General features: G+C 39.2%; 1 protein-coding gene across 5 annotated transcripts in view; it reads left to right on the plus strand.

Annotated features, from left to right (window-relative positions):
• brip1 (BRCA1 interacting helicase 1) overlaps positions 1–15,752 on the plus strand; it is a 133,281-nt gene that overhangs the window by 19,438 nt on the left and 98,091 nt on the right. For all 5 annotated transcript variants that reach the window (XM_049467187.1, XM_049467188.1, XM_049467189.1 and 2 more), the window contains exons 7-12: positions 3,115–3,423; positions 7,744–7,965; positions 8,982–9,181; positions 10,259–10,391; positions 10,502–10,656; positions 12,746–12,911. In XM_049467187.1, coding sequence (XP_049323144.1) covers positions 3,115–3,423; positions 7,744–7,965; positions 8,982–9,181; positions 10,259–10,391; positions 10,502–10,656; positions 12,746–12,911 — 1,185 coding nt within the window. The remainder of the gene's footprint in view (positions 1–3,114; positions 3,424–7,743; positions 7,966–8,981; positions 9,182–10,258; positions 10,392–10,501; positions 10,657–12,745; positions 12,912–15,752) is intronic.

The following is a 15,752-nucleotide window of genomic DNA, read 5'->3' on the forward strand; positions in this document are numbered from 1 at the left end:
AGTTTGGGATGAGTTTGGGATGAGTTGGGGATGAGTTGGGGATGAGTTGGGGATGAGTTGGAGATGAGTTGGAGATGAGTTGGAGATGAGTTTGGGATGAGTTTGGGATGAGTTTGGGATGAGTTTGGGATGAGTTGGGGATGAGTTGGAGATGAGTTGGAGATGAGTTGGGGATGAGTTTGGGATGAGTTGGGGATGAGTTGGAGATGAGTTGGAGATGAGTTGGAGATGAGTTGGAGATGAGTTGGAGATGAGTTTGGGATGAGTTGGGGATGAGTTGGGGATGAGTTGGAGATGAGTTGGAGATGAGTTGGAGATGAGTTGGAGATGAGTTGGGGATGAGTTTGGGATGAGTTTGGGATGAGTTTGGGATGAGTTGGAGATGAGTTTGGGATGAGTTGGGGATGAGTTGGGGATGAGTTGGGGATGAGTTGGGGATGAGTTGGGGATGAGTTGGAGATGAGTTGGAGATGAGTTGGGGATGAGTTGGGGATGAGTTGGGGATGAGTTGGGGATGAGTTGGGGATGAGTTGGAGATGAGTTGGGGATGAGTTGGAGATGAGTTGGGGATGAGTTGGAGATGAGTTGGAGATGAGTTGGAGATGAGTTGGGGATGAGTTGGGGATGAGTTGGGGATGAGTTGGGGATGAGTTGGAGATGAGTTTGGGATGAGTTGGAGATGAGTTGGAGATGAGTTGGAGATGAGTTGGAGATGAGTTGGAGATGAGTTTGGGATGAGTTGGGGATGAGTTGGAGATGAGTTTGAGATGAGTTGGAGATGAGTTTGGGATGAGTTTGGGATGAGTTGGGGATGAGTTGGAGATGAGTTGGGGATGAGTTGGGGATGAGTTGGGGATGAGTTGGGGATGAGTTGGAGATGAGTTGGGGATGAGTTGGAGATGAGTTGGAGATGAGTTTGGGATGAGTTTGGGATGAGTTGGAGATGAGTTGGAGATGAGTTGGAGATGAGTTGGAGATGAGTTGGAGATGAGTTGGGGATGAGTTGGAGATGAGTTGGAGATGAGTTGGGGATGAGTTGGAGATGAGTTGGAGATGAGTTGGAGATGAGTTGGAGATGAGTTGGGGATGAGTTGGAGATGAGTTGGAGATGAGTTGGAGATGAGTTGGGGATGAGTTGGAGATGAGTTGGAGATGAGTTGGGGATGAGTTGGGGATGAGTTGGAGATGAGTTGGAGATGAGTTGGGGATGAGTTGGGGATGAGTTGGAGATGAGTTGGAGATGAGTTGGAGATGAGTTGGAGATGAGTTGGGGATGAGTTGGAGATGAGTTGGAGATGAGTTGGGGATGAGTTGGAGATGAGTTGGAGAGGTGATCATCCAACATCCTGACCTCACTAGCTAGCGCTCTTGTCCCTAAATGCAATCAAATTCTCACAGCAATGCTTCAATTTAATACTCTTGATTTAAGAAGAAGCAAAGAATGATCAGGTGTTGCCAGTAGAGAATTTTGTATAATTTAATATCAACAGCATGTCTAAAGGAACACAGGTTTCGTGGATGTACTGTAAAACTTTTTGAAACTTCCTTTTTAATCTGCTTTTCTCAAAAAACTGAACAACTCACTTTTTTTTAAGGCAGCCCAGTTTATTATTTATTATTCAATTACCATAAAAATCAATGTTTTTAAGTTTTATTCTCCAGAAAAGTCATTTTAAAAAACTTTTAAACCAGTGACCTAAAACTTCTGCACAATACAGTAACCCTGGTGAATGTAGTGGTGACCCGCACTACTGTTTTACACGGATTCTGTTGCTCAGGGCTGCATGAAAGGTGTGTCACGCTGGTGAAAGAGTGGAGAAGTGGGACACTTAGAGTTCATGCACACTGTGGAGGATCAGTTTCACCACTAAAGACTGGAACACTCTCCTGTGTGAAAGACACAATTAAAGAGACCCAATCAGGGAGCAGCTAGTGAACAATAGTGCTGTCTAAACTTACAGTCTCAGCCGGAGTCATCTGATAATGAGCTGAAGTGTTTTCCTTTTATCTACATGTTGTTTATTTACGACCCCAAAAAAAAGAATCCCTCAGAAAGGATTGAGTCAGTTTGGAAAATTATTATTGTTATAGTTTATAGTAGTAATTTTAGACCTGCAACACATTCTAAATAAAGGAACGGTGGCAGTTTAGGGGTTGTAATGAATTCCAACAAAAAGTGTAGTTTATAATCATGTTTTAATACAGTAAATTCAAGATTCAAGAGGTTACAGGTGTACATGTGAAAAACAATACACACAATAACGCAATACACACAAAATACACACACAAAAAATATATATATATATATATATATATATTTTTTTGTGTGTGTGTGTGTGTGTGTAAAAACCCTGTCCTGGCGGGATTATTTTCTCAGGGGGGGAAAATATTTTACACTTTTACTCAGTGATAAAACTCCTCCATTAGGACTTCAATTGAAAAACAGGAGGACCAGTGAGTTTTTAGGCTTTTTTCTCGGTCAGATGACATCACAGCATTCAGTAGCTCCTCCATTTCCACTCGCTGTTGATTTTACTGTCACTTTTTTAATAAATGTATGTTAATAAATTAAATGTCTTGGGTTCATTTTGTCTGAAATTAAAGTATCAGTCAGTATTATTTAGTTTCTAAACTGAAAGCAGAAGTATTTCTGAGTGGAGAAGAATATGGATAAAATATAGTGTTTAATGGTATCAGTGTGGTGAACCACCATCCCTGATAATCCTGCTAATATATTCATTCTAAAAACTGGGGTGTCGGGTGTCTTTTGTTTTAATAGACAGTAAATGTTCATTGTGAGCCACTGAAATGCTTGCATTTTTCTGCAATTTCTGTATTTTAATTTTATTTATTCTTTTTTCTTGTGATTTTTATTTAAAAACAAAATTTTAACAACAGGTTGATGGAGAGCAGCAGACAGGCATAAAGAGTGAATGCAAAAGAGGAAAAAAGGAGCATAAATGACAATATATGGGTATAGTCATCTTCACAGATAGAGATAAATAGGAGGAAGTGTTCAAATTCAACGCATACTTTGCAGAAAATCCAAAATATTCAACATAAACGTTTGCCATGTTTACATTTTTTATTATTATTATTTTTTTTTTACCACAGTCTCCCGTGTCCTGTACCCTGTGCCCCTGTGCCACTCTGGGAGAAGCTCAGAAGACAGGGGAAAAGACGAAGGATAAAGAGAAGGATAAAGAGAAGGAGGGCAACATGAAGAAAACTGTACCTAAGATCTTTTTTGGAACTCGTACCCATAAACAGATCACTCAGATCGCCCGCGAGCTGAAGAGGACACTGTACTCCACCGTCCCCATGACCATCCTGTCCAGCCGAGACCATACCTGCGTCCACCCTGAGGTGATGCCCCACGCCAACCGCAACGAGCGCTGCAAGGAGCTGCTGGAGGCCAAAAACGTGAGTCTCCTGCACCCGGGTCACGCCGCCTCACGTCACCACAGCCTTTCAACACACAGTCTTTGTTCTTGTGTCTTCAAACGACTAGATAATAGAGATGAAAGGGTTCAGAGAGCGAGTTCTCTCAGTTCAGTGGGTCACAGGATCCTGTTGATTCTGAACTATGAACTCTGACTATATCATCAGCAGCAGCAGAAGCAGCAGCAGGTAATCAAGCATAAAAAACTCCCCAAAAATCCCTAAAAATCCCTAAACTCACTTAATTCCCATGTGAGAAAAAGCAGCACAATAATTGATTGTGGTGACGGGCAGTTCTGGTGGAAACAGGAGAGTTGAGGTGCACATTGAATTCTGCGTGATTTGATCAGCCGTGGTTTTATGTTTTTTGGATACAATCCGGGTTAGCACCCGAACATCCCTTTCAGACAGCTTCCTCTTACAGGGTCCACAGTTAATCCTGTTGGATGTGGTTGGTTCTTCTTGATGGTATGCTGACATTACCCTGGATACCGTGGCTCTTGATGCATCACAAAGACTTGCTGTCTTGGTCACAGATGCTCCAGCAAGACGTGCACCAACAATTTGTCCTCTTTTGAACTCTGGTATGTCTCCCATAATGTTGTGTGCATTGTAATATTTAGAGCAGAACTGTGCTCTTACCCTGATAATTGAACCTTCACACTCTGCTCTTACTGGTGCAATGTGCAATTAATGAAGATTGAACACCAGACTCAGAGTTCAGCTGCATTTTACCTCGAGAGCTCTGAACTGGATCTGTTGGACTGAGCTTGACCTCAGGGGGAGGAATGATGGGTTATAACCTCCAATCAGTCATACAGACCTTTCTGTTACGAGAGCGAGAGAAAAGCTTCAGAGACGCTTTGTTTTAATAGAGAGGTTTTATTGTCTGTGGGACCGGACCCCCCCGGCCCTCTGCTGCTGTCTTCTCTATTGATTTGCTTTTACACAGCGAGTTCACCTCTCCACTGTATCACACCACCCCCATGCTTCAAAGAGCCGCGGCCCGACCGCAGACTGTACTGTAATCCAGACCCGGTATACATCGCTTAGCTCAGGGGGGCAGTAGAACATAATGGGTGGGCATGTTAATAATGATGGAGATAATACTGAGCTAAAATTGATGTTTGAAGTAAAGAAATCAAAATGCTGCTTGAGTCTTAAAAAGATAGATAGATAGATAGATAGATAGATAGATAGATAGATAGATAGATAGATAGATAGATAGATATACTTTAATGATTCTGAAGGAAATTTAGCAGCCAGTAGAAATTACATAACATAATATAAACAAATAACAATAATAAAGGAAGTACAGTAAGAAAAACAAGACTATAGAAGATTATAACTTAGATTTAAAATATAAACTATACCTTATAAGATATAAGTAAAAATAAAAAATTGCAAAACAAAAACTATATAAAGTGTGAAAGTAACCAGCCATAGATATGAGGTAGTGCAGTAATACAGAATCAGTTAAATTTAAGATACTTAGTATTTAAGAGTAGTGTCCAGGATTGCAGATTTACATGTTGTACAGACTGTGATTACTGTACAGATAAAAATATATAAAATAGGCTGTGATAAATAAAAAAAACATATAAAACAAAACAAAATTTCTCATCCGTCCTCCTCTCTTTTCTGGCTTCACTGAGAGGAGTTAAAGAGTCTGGTGGCTCTCGGGACAAAATATCTCCTGAGTCTTTAGAGTCTGTAGAGCAGCTCTGTGACGGGAACCTGCCACTAAAACTGCTCCTGTGATCCATGAAGATGGTGTGCAGTGGGTGTCCATCATCATCCTCTATGATGGAGAGCAGTTTGTGCAGTGAAGAGTGTAATAACTGAAGAGTATACTCTTACTGTTTGTTAATTGTAAATGAAGAAAAACTATGATCTAATAGTGATTAATTTCAATATTCCACCTTGGTTAAATTAGAATTATACTTATAGAACAACTCTGTTATGTGATAGATAAAAAGTATCTAGACATAGGCTCAGAATATAATATTCTAAAGTGGAAATAGGGATAAGTGAGTATATAAATATGATTAGTAAATTAAAATATATAGAAAACAGTTGAAGATTCAACAAACAAACTACTGTATATACAGATATTAAATCTATGCAATGTATGCAAACTGTTGATACAAATATCTCACATTTTTAAATTTTAAAGTCATTGCTTACATTGTGCTTAAAAGGGGTGGGACAAAAACTAAATAACAACAATTTGGAGGGGCTACTGCCCCCCTCAGCCACCCCCCCAGAACCAGCCCTGCTGTAATCCATCATCCTGAGGCTGTAGTTTTCTATACCCTCCCTCTGCCTGCACTCCCTATACACCCCGCTCCTTTATTCCCCCGCTGCGTTTGAGGCGATCCACGTGAGGTCACGCGTCCCTCAGTTTACCCATCATCACCTGCGTGAGAGGCGGAGGACGGGGGATGAAAGCGCTCGGGCCGGGCCGTGTTAATCCCGCGCTCTGGTTGGCTGATAATCCCCTGTGAGTATAGTAGAGTATAGTGGAAACTGCCATCAGCCTCTCATCAGTGCAGCGCTGAGCTCCAGCACAGTGAACAGATGCCCCTTTTTGTGGCCACCAGAAAGACACCTGCAGTAACAGTGAAAGGGATCCGTGTGGCCGAGTGCTGATAGTGCTGTAATTGTTTCGGGGAGGAGCAGTGATGGATTGACTAACAGCCTGAATGGAGGCTAATTGGAAGGAGCATAATGACGCACCTTCTGTCTGACGGGAAACTGAACCGAGAGGAGTTTTTCAATAAAGGCTTTTTATACCAGTTTTAATACGTTTAGTAACTTATGTGGAGGCACACACATACAGTACAGGCCAAAAGTTTGGACACACCTTCTCTTATTCAGTGTGTTTTCTTTATTTTCAGGACTATTTCCATTGTAGATTCTCACTGAAGCATCAAAACTATGAATGAACACATGTGGAGTTTTATTTACTTAACAAAAAAGGTGAAATAACTAAAAATAAAAACATGTTTTTTATTCTAGTTTCTTCAAAATAGCCCCCTTTGCTCTGATTACTGCTTTGCACACTCTTGGCATCATTCTCTCAATGAGCTTCTCTAAAAGAGGTGGCCACCTGAAATGAAAAGTTTTCCAACAGTCTTGAAGGAAGGAAGGAGTTCCCAGAGGTGTTTATTAGCACTTGTTGCTCCTTTGTCTTCTTCACTCTGTGCTCCAGCTCACCCCAAACCATCTGGATTGGGTTCAGGTCCGGTGACTGTGGAGGTTCAGCTCATTTTTTATTAAGTACATAAAACTCCACATGTGTTCATTCATAGTTTTGATGCTTCAGTGAGAATCTACAATGTAAATAATCATGAAAATAAAGAAAACACACTGAAAAAGAGAAGGTGTGTCCAAACTTTTGGCCTGTACTGTAGATACAGTTGTTCCCTAGTCTGGGTTTGGAGAATTCAGGGATCCCACTGTCCTTCAAAAGTCTTAAATTGGTATTACATTTTCAGACAGTGTGTTTAATGCCGGTGGGAAAACACAGTGGATCAGATAACTAAGGTTAGCGGAGAGTGAGCTAACATTAACATTAGCTAAAATACTAACTGATGATTATAATTTATAGAGAAAATTATTAGTAGTAGTGTTAGTAGTAGTGTCACCACAGTTTATTTAATCATTTCCTCTTTTTTTCCCCCCATACGTGCAGGAAACTACAAGAAGTTGCTCATGCAGCTTACATATTTTATATTGCCTCTGTTCTGCATCACAATGGAACAAACTTGAAAAAAAAAACAAATAGGAAACATTACGTTTTGATTTTCAATGTAATAAATTATTTTCCATCATGACTACGTATTGTCAAAAAACAAGTATCTCCAAAACAGCAAAAAGAAAAGAACCTTTTAAAGTTTTAATGGAAGTCAATGGAAAAATATATATATTTCAGGTTATTCTGAAAAACTTCTATTGGTCCGTTCATCAAGACATTTTGACACAGTGTAAGAGACAGTTTGTCTTTTTAAATTATGTAGCAAAATAAAAATGAAAAAACAATGGAGATACTTGTTGTGTAGACAGCGACGATATGTATTATTGGCATTGGCCCAGCCCTATCTTTGACTATTTGTTTTGCTGTTTGAAAATGGAACATACCAATAGTTTAGTCTCTTGCGAAAATTTAAACAACAGATCAGAAATGTTCAAACTTATCTGGCAAGGCTAATTGTAGGAATTCTTTTCTATATATTTTAAGTATTTGATATATGTATTTGATTAAGTGTTGATATATTTATCTGTGTTTATTTATTATAGGGTCTCTCTTGCCGGTTCTACCATAATGTGCATAAGATGCGGGAGCAGAGCAGTCTGCAGTGGGTGCACGGGCTGCACCAGGCCTGGGATATAGAGGAGCTGGTACGACTAGGCACTAAGCTGCGCTCCTGCGCGTACTACGCTGCACGGGAGCTCATGCAGGAGGCATGCATCGTCTTCTGTCCTTACAACTATTTACTGGACCCTCTTATTCGGGAGAGCGTGAGTATCCTGCCCTGGACTATGTGATACTAGTGCTGGGCGATTTTCACAATTAATTTGGTAAATTCAAATTAATTGTTAATGTGATTTCTAAATGGAGTATTTGTGATTTTACAAACAGACTTATTATCTTTATAATCTACAATATCTGAAAACGCTCTTCATGTCTGAAGTGTTTATCCGTCTTGTCTTGGTTACCAGCGCCTCTCAGACTAACCTGCGCATATATTCTAAACATTCCTCTCAGCCCAAGGGCTGAACTCGTATCAAAAACAGTTCCAGCACTTTCCACACAAACACCCAGTGGATTAAATCATATATTTATCTAGAAATAAATCCTACCGTTTCTAAAAACTGAAGCGTCATCGCTCTCTGGTAAGGATCTGTGATTAATTGTGGAAAACAATAATAATAATAATAATCTCTTCAAAGTTTCTTCTGTGACTCGTTTAGTGCATTATTTCTCAATTTTCAGTCACAAACCTGCGTTCTGAAGTATAAAAGTATAATCCAGTGTTCATGAGTGTGTGAGATTCTCAGTGGCTGTGTGTAGATAGCGCATGAAATGAACACATGGGCTTGAAAACGATGTTTTGAGTAATTGATTCACTCAATAACGCGTGAGTCTACTCAATCCAATTATATATATATATATATATATATATATATATATATATATATATATATATGTGTGTGTGTGTGTGTATATATATATATATATATATATATTTTTTTTTTTTTTTTTTTTCCCCACATAAACCTAGTTGTGAACCATTTCTTTGTCATCTGTAGTTTGATTTTAGTAAGGGGAAAAATATATATATATATATTTTATAATTTATAATTATAATAGAAAATAAGACTTTTTATGATAAAGTCAAAGATTATTTTTTTTAGACCATAATCGTCCAGCACTACATCAGACCCATTTACACATGAATTAACTGTAGATTGACTGTAGGAACCTTCTGGTTCTGCTAAAGAGTGACTGTTTCTGTTTCCTCTCTGTTCCGCAGATGGAGATTAATCTGCAGGGGCAGATCGTGGTTCTGGATGAAGCTCATAATATAGAGGACTGTGCCCGTGAGAGTGCCAGCTTCACCCTGAACCAGGCTCAGCTGCTTCAGGCCCGCGAGGAGATCGAGAGCCTGGTCTCCTACAACATCCGCCGCAGCAACCACGAGCCTCTGCTGGCCTTCTGCTGCAGCCTGCTGAAGTACTGCCTCTCTCCATCTATCTCTCACTCTTATTACTATTAATCTCTAATCTAGAATTACAGTACATTTAATATCATTAGGCAAGTATATCATTACTGTCCAATGAAAATCAAGCATCTCCAAAACGGCAACACAAAATATTACATAAGTGTGAAGTGGAACAAAAGTGATACATGGTTTTCTAATTTATATCAAATAAAAATCTGAGAAGTGTGACGTGCAAAATATTCAGCTCTAAAAGTATTCAGTACCCCTAAATAAAATCCAGTTCAGTCAGTCGGCTCCAGAAGTCACTTTATTAATCCAGCTGTGTGTAATTTAGCATCAGTATAAATACAGCTGTTCTGTGAATGCCATAGTAGTTTGTTAGTGAACACTAGTGAAGAAACAGCATCATGAAGACGGAGGAATTCACCAGACAGATCAGAGATAAATTTGTGGAGAAGTTATAAAAACATATCCCAAGCTTTGAACATCACAAGGAGCATCATCCAAAAATAGAAGAAGTATTCTACAACTGTTTCTACAAACCTACCAAGACATGAACCAACCGTCCACCCAAACTAACAGATCCAGCAAGGAGAGCACTGATCAGAGAAGCAGCCGAGACCCATGATCACTCTGGAGGAGCTGCAGAGATCCACAGATCAGGTGGATCAGGAGAATCTGTTCACAGAACAACTTTCATAAGTCATGTGCTCCACAAACATGGCCTTTATATGGAAGAGTGTCGAGAAGAAATCCATTTTATTTGATAGAACTTTTGAAAACCATTTATCGTTTTCGTTTGTGGTTGTAAGGTGAAAAAATGTGGAAAAGTTTGAGGGGTATGAATACTTTTGAATATGAACAAGCCACTGTAAAACCTTCTTTCAATGGAAGTCATTGTGAAAAGAGTTAGTTTCAGGTCAACGTTTTTTCAGGACAAAGTTTTAGAGAGAGTGTGTGTTCAAATTGTGTAGTAAACTAAAAATTGTAAACAAAAAATGCAGATACTTGTTTTTTATTGGACAGTGAAGATATGTAGACTCAGTTTCTGTGTAACTGATGTGCTGAACTGTGTGTGTTTTGTGCAGCTGGGTGCAGGAGAGCTCCGGTTCGCTGCGAGAGCGGGATTATGAGAGTGCGTGTAAGGTCTGGACGGGGAGGGAAGTTCTGGAGATTTTTCATGGTTTTGGAATCACAGCTGCCACTTTTCCACTGCTGCAGGTATCTGATTTAACTGAGTTCTTATTAAAGGCATTCTTACCTGAATTCTTTATAATTTTATTTTCATAATTAAAGCATGTTTACCGTGTGTTTGTGTTCTCTCTGAGCAGAAGCACCTGGAGGCGGTTCTGGAGAAAGAGGAAAGGATCGGATTGGTGAATGGGAGAGAGGACACCGTGCAGGTCCCCACCATCGCCTCCAGCACTCAGTCTGTGCTCAAGAGCCTCTTCATGGTGCTGGAGTTCCTGTTCCGACAGAACTGCAGGTCCTTATCCCTCATTTAGGTTCTGTCTTAATCAGAGATGTGCTGGGCAGTATGGCCAAAAATGTATATCACAATGTTTTTCGAGCATTTTTAAAAATGATCTTTATTATTTTTTGCATGACTTTGCTTTAATATAGGTTTGTGAGTTATTGTACTGTTAGGAGTACACGGTACAGGCAGAACCAACAGGAGTGCTGCACCCGTTAAGTGTAGCTGTAGCACTGTTGCTTTTAGCAACTCGCCATTTTTAAGTATAAACAGGGCTTAGCATGCTCACACTGCGTTCACACAGGAAAGAGACAGGTGACCACTCATTTCCTGTGGCACGGCGTGATTTGTCGTAGCGACAAAGCTGCAGAGTGACAAGCGACATGGAGTTTTCTTAACTGCAAACCCGATTGGCTTCTAGCATTTCCTTGGACCAATCAGATACAAGCTGGTCCGAGGCCCTCAAGCTTCTGCTCTCTGAACTTTTGGTTCCCTTTACATTTCCTTCCTACCACACAGAAACGGCCAAGAATAATTTATCCATTTTATTAAAATCAATTTATTTTAAACCATTTAGTGATCTTAATTTAGTTAAAAAATACATATTTAACACAAACACACATTAAATAAATATTTTCTAGGGCCTTTAAAGCAATATACTTTTTTGTGCCTTTTTTCTTGTCGGATGCTGCACCATGATACACGCGTGCATTGAGCATGACACGCCCACAAGCGACAAACGCATGGCGACACAAGCGACTCGTCGCGTTCTAGTGTGAACGCAGGGTAACCCATATTCAGCAGCATCATCCAGACTTATTAATTACCAGAACTAATAAAAACATAACTTAACTAACCCAACTAACTCATCCCCACGGCTGTTAATCAGCCTCTAGATGTGAAATCAGACAAACCAAACCGTTACTGAAGTATTTTCAAAGCACACTGTTTTTTTCATCCTACTGTAAACCTGTATAAACATACAGAGGAGTGTAAAATAAAAAATGATTATAATTAAGATTTATTGATATTATAAAGTTAATAAAGGTGAGGCTATACAGAATAACCAGCCTCTTTATTTTTTCCATCAAAAGTACTGAAAACATACCGACAACATACCGAAAACATACCAAAAACATACCGAAAACATACCGAAAACATACTGAAAACATACCAAAAACATACCGAAAACATACCGAAAACATACCTAAAACTTATGGAAAACATAACGAAAACATAACGAAAACATAACGAAAACATAACGAAAACATAACGAAAACATACCAAAAACATACCGAAAACATACCTAAAACTTAGCGAAAACATACTGAAAACATACTGAAAACATACCGAAAACATACCGAAAACATACCGAAAACTTAGCGAAAACATACTGAAAACATACTGAAAACATACCTAAAACTTATGGAAAACATAACGAAAACATAACGAAAACATAACGAAAACATAACGAAAACATAACGAAAACATACCAAAAACATACCGAAAACATACCTAAAACTTAGCGAAAACATACTGAAAACATACTGAAAACATACCGAAAACATACCGAAAACATACCGAAAACTTAGCGAAAACATACTGAAAACATACTGAAAACATACCTAAAACTTATGGAAAACATAACGAAAACATAACGAAAACATAACGAAAACATAACGAAAACATAACGAAAACATAACGAAAACATACCAAAAACATACCGAAAACATACCTAAAACTTAGCGAAAACATACTGAAAACATACTGAAAACATACCGAAAACATACCTAAAACTTAGCGAAAACATACTGAAAACATACTGAAAACATACCGAAAACATACCGAAAACATACCTAAAACTTAGCGAAAACATACTGAAAACATACTGAAAACATACCGAAAACATACTGAAAACATACCGAAAACATACCGAAAGCTTACGGAAAACATACCGAACCGTAGGGTTTTATACAGAGGTGTGAACCGAACCGTGAATTTTCAGTACACCTTTTTGGTTCACACTTTTTGAATATTTAATGATATTCTGTTGCTTGTTATGTTTGTGTATATATATATATGTGTGTGTGTGTGTGTGTAGGTTTGCAGATGATTATCGTGTGGCCCTGCAGCAGAGTTATATCTGGAGCACTCAGCAGGACGCTCCTGATGCTCAGGGTTTTTTCGCTCGGCCGCAGCGCCGCCGTCAGACTCGCACTAAAACCATGGTGCACACTCTGAGCTTCTGGTGTCTTAACCCTGCTGTGGTGAGTGAGAGGCTGCATAGCTAATCTTTCAATAATAAAACCTTCTGAACATTTTAAATGATGTATGATGGAGGTGTATGATGGAGGTGTATGATGGAGGTGTATGATGGAAGTGTATGATGGAAGTGTATGATGGAAGTGTATGATGGATGTTGTATGATGAAAGTGTATGATGGAGGTGTATGATGAAGGTGTATGATGGAGGTATATGATGAAAGTGTATGATGGAGGTGTATGATGGAGGTGTATGATGAAAGTGTATGATGGAGGTATATGATGAAAGTGTATGATGGAGGTGTATGATGAAAGCATATGATGGAGGTATATGATGAAAGTGTATGATGGAGGTGTATGATGGAGGTGTATGATGGAGGTATATGATGAAGGTGTATAATGGAGGAATATGATGAAAGTGTATGATGGAGGTGTATGATGGAGGTGTATGGTGGAGGTATATGATGAAAGTGTATGATGAAGGTGTATGATGGAGGTTTATGATGGAGGTGTATGATGGAGGTGTATGATGGAGGTGTAAAATGAAAGTGTATGATGGAGGTATATGATGAACGTGTATGATGGAGGTGTATGATGGAAGCGTATGATGGAGGTATATGATGAAAGTGTATGATGGAGGTGTATGATGGAGGTATATGATGAAGGTGTATAATGGAGGTATATGATGAAAGTGTATGATGGAGGTGTATGATGGAGGTGTATGGTGGAGGTATATGATGAAAGTGTATGATGAAGGTGTATGATGGAGGTGTATGATGGAGGTATATGATGAAGGTGTATAATGGAGGTAAATGATGAAAGTGTATGATGGAGGTGTATGATGGAGGTGTATGATGGAGGTATATGATGAAGATGTATGATAAAGGTGTATGATGGAGGTGTATGATGGAGGTGTATGATGGAGGTATATGATGAAAGTGTATGATGAAGGTGTATGATGAAGGTGTATAATGAAGGTGTATGATGGAGGTATATGATGAAGGTGTATAATGGAGATATATGATGAAAGTGTATTATGGAGGTGTATGATGGAGGTGTATGATGGAGGTGTATGATGAAAGCGTATGATGGAGGTGAATGATGGAGGTATATGATGAAAGTGTATGATGAAGGTGTATGATGGAGGTGTATGATGGAGGTATATGATGGAGGTGTATGATGGAGGTGTATGATGGAGGTGTATGATGGAGGTGTATGATGGAGGTGTATGATGAAAGCGTATGATGGAGGTATATGATGAAAGTGTATGATGAAGGTATATGATGGTGTATGATGGAGGTGTATGATGAAATGATGTATGATGGAGGTATATGATGAAAGTGTATGATGAAGGTGTATGATGAAGGTGTATGATGGAGGTTTATGATGGAGGTGTATGATGAAATGATGTATGATGGAGGTATATGATGAAAGTGTATGATGAAGGTGTATGATGAAGGTGTATGATGGAGGTTTATGATGGAGGTGTATGATGAAAGCGTATGATGAAGGTATATGATGAAAGTGTATGATGAAGGTATATGATGGAGGTGTATGATGGAGGTGTATGATGGAGGTGTATGATGAAATGATGTATGATGGAGGTATATGATGAAAGTATATGATGAAGGTGTATGATGGAGGTGTATGATGGAGGTGTATGATGGAGGTGTATGATGAAAGTGTATGATGGAGGTGTATGATGGAAGTGTATGATGGAAGTGTATGATGGAGGTGTGTGATGGAGGTGTATGATGGAGGTGTATGATGGAGGTGTATGATGGAGGTATATGATGGAGGTATATGATGGAGGTATATGATGGTGTATGATGGAGGTGTATGATGAAATGATGTATGATGGAGGTATATGATGAAAGTGTATGATGAAGGTGTATGATGAAGGTGTATGATGGAGGTTTATGATGGAGGTGTATGATGAAAGCGTATGATGGAGGTATATGATGAAAGTGTATGATGAAGGTATATGATGGAGGTGTATGATGGAGGTATATGATGGAGGTATATGATGGAGGTATATGATGGAGGTGTATGATGGAGGTGTATGATGAAATGATGTATGATGGAGGTATATGATGAAGGTGTATGATGGAGGTGTATGATGGAGGTGTATGATGAAAGTGTATGATGGAGGTGTATGATGGAAGTGTATGATGGAAGTGTATGATGGAAGTGTATGATGGGTGTATATGATGGAGGTGTGTGATGGAGGTGTATGATGGAGGTATATGATGAAAGTGTATGATGGAGGTATATGATGGAGGTATATGATGGAGGTATATGATGGTGTATGATGGAGGTGTATGATGAAATGATGTATGATGGAGGTATATGATGAAAGTGTATGATGAAGGTGTATGATGAAGGTGTATGATGGAGGTTTATGATGGAGGTGTATGATGAAAGCGTATGATGGAGGTATATGATGAAAGTGTATGATGAAGGTATATGATGGAGGTGTATGATGGAGGTATATGATGGAGGTATATGATGGAGGTATATGATGGAGGTGTATGATGGAGGTGTATGATGAAATGATGTATGATGGAGGTATATGATGAAGGTGTATGATGGAGGTGTATGATGGAGGTGTATGATGAAAGTGTATGATGGAGGTGTATGATGGAAGTGTATGATGGAAGTGTATGATGGAAGTGTATGATGGAGGTGTGTGATGGAGGTGTGTGATGGAGGTGTATGATGGAGGTGTATGATGGAGGTGTATGATGGAGGTGTATGATGGGTGTATATGATGGAGGTGTGTGATGGAGGTGTGTGATGGAGGTGTGTGATGGAGGTGTATGATGGAGGTATATGATGAAGGTGTAT

The sequence above is a fragment of the Astyanax mexicanus genome, chromosome 18 (genome assembly GCF_023375975.1).
Source record: "Astyanax mexicanus isolate ESR-SI-001 chromosome 18, AstMex3_surface, whole genome shotgun sequence".
In the NCBI taxonomy this organism is placed as follows: Eukaryota; Metazoa; Chordata; class Actinopteri; order Characiformes; family Acestrorhamphidae; genus Astyanax; species Astyanax mexicanus.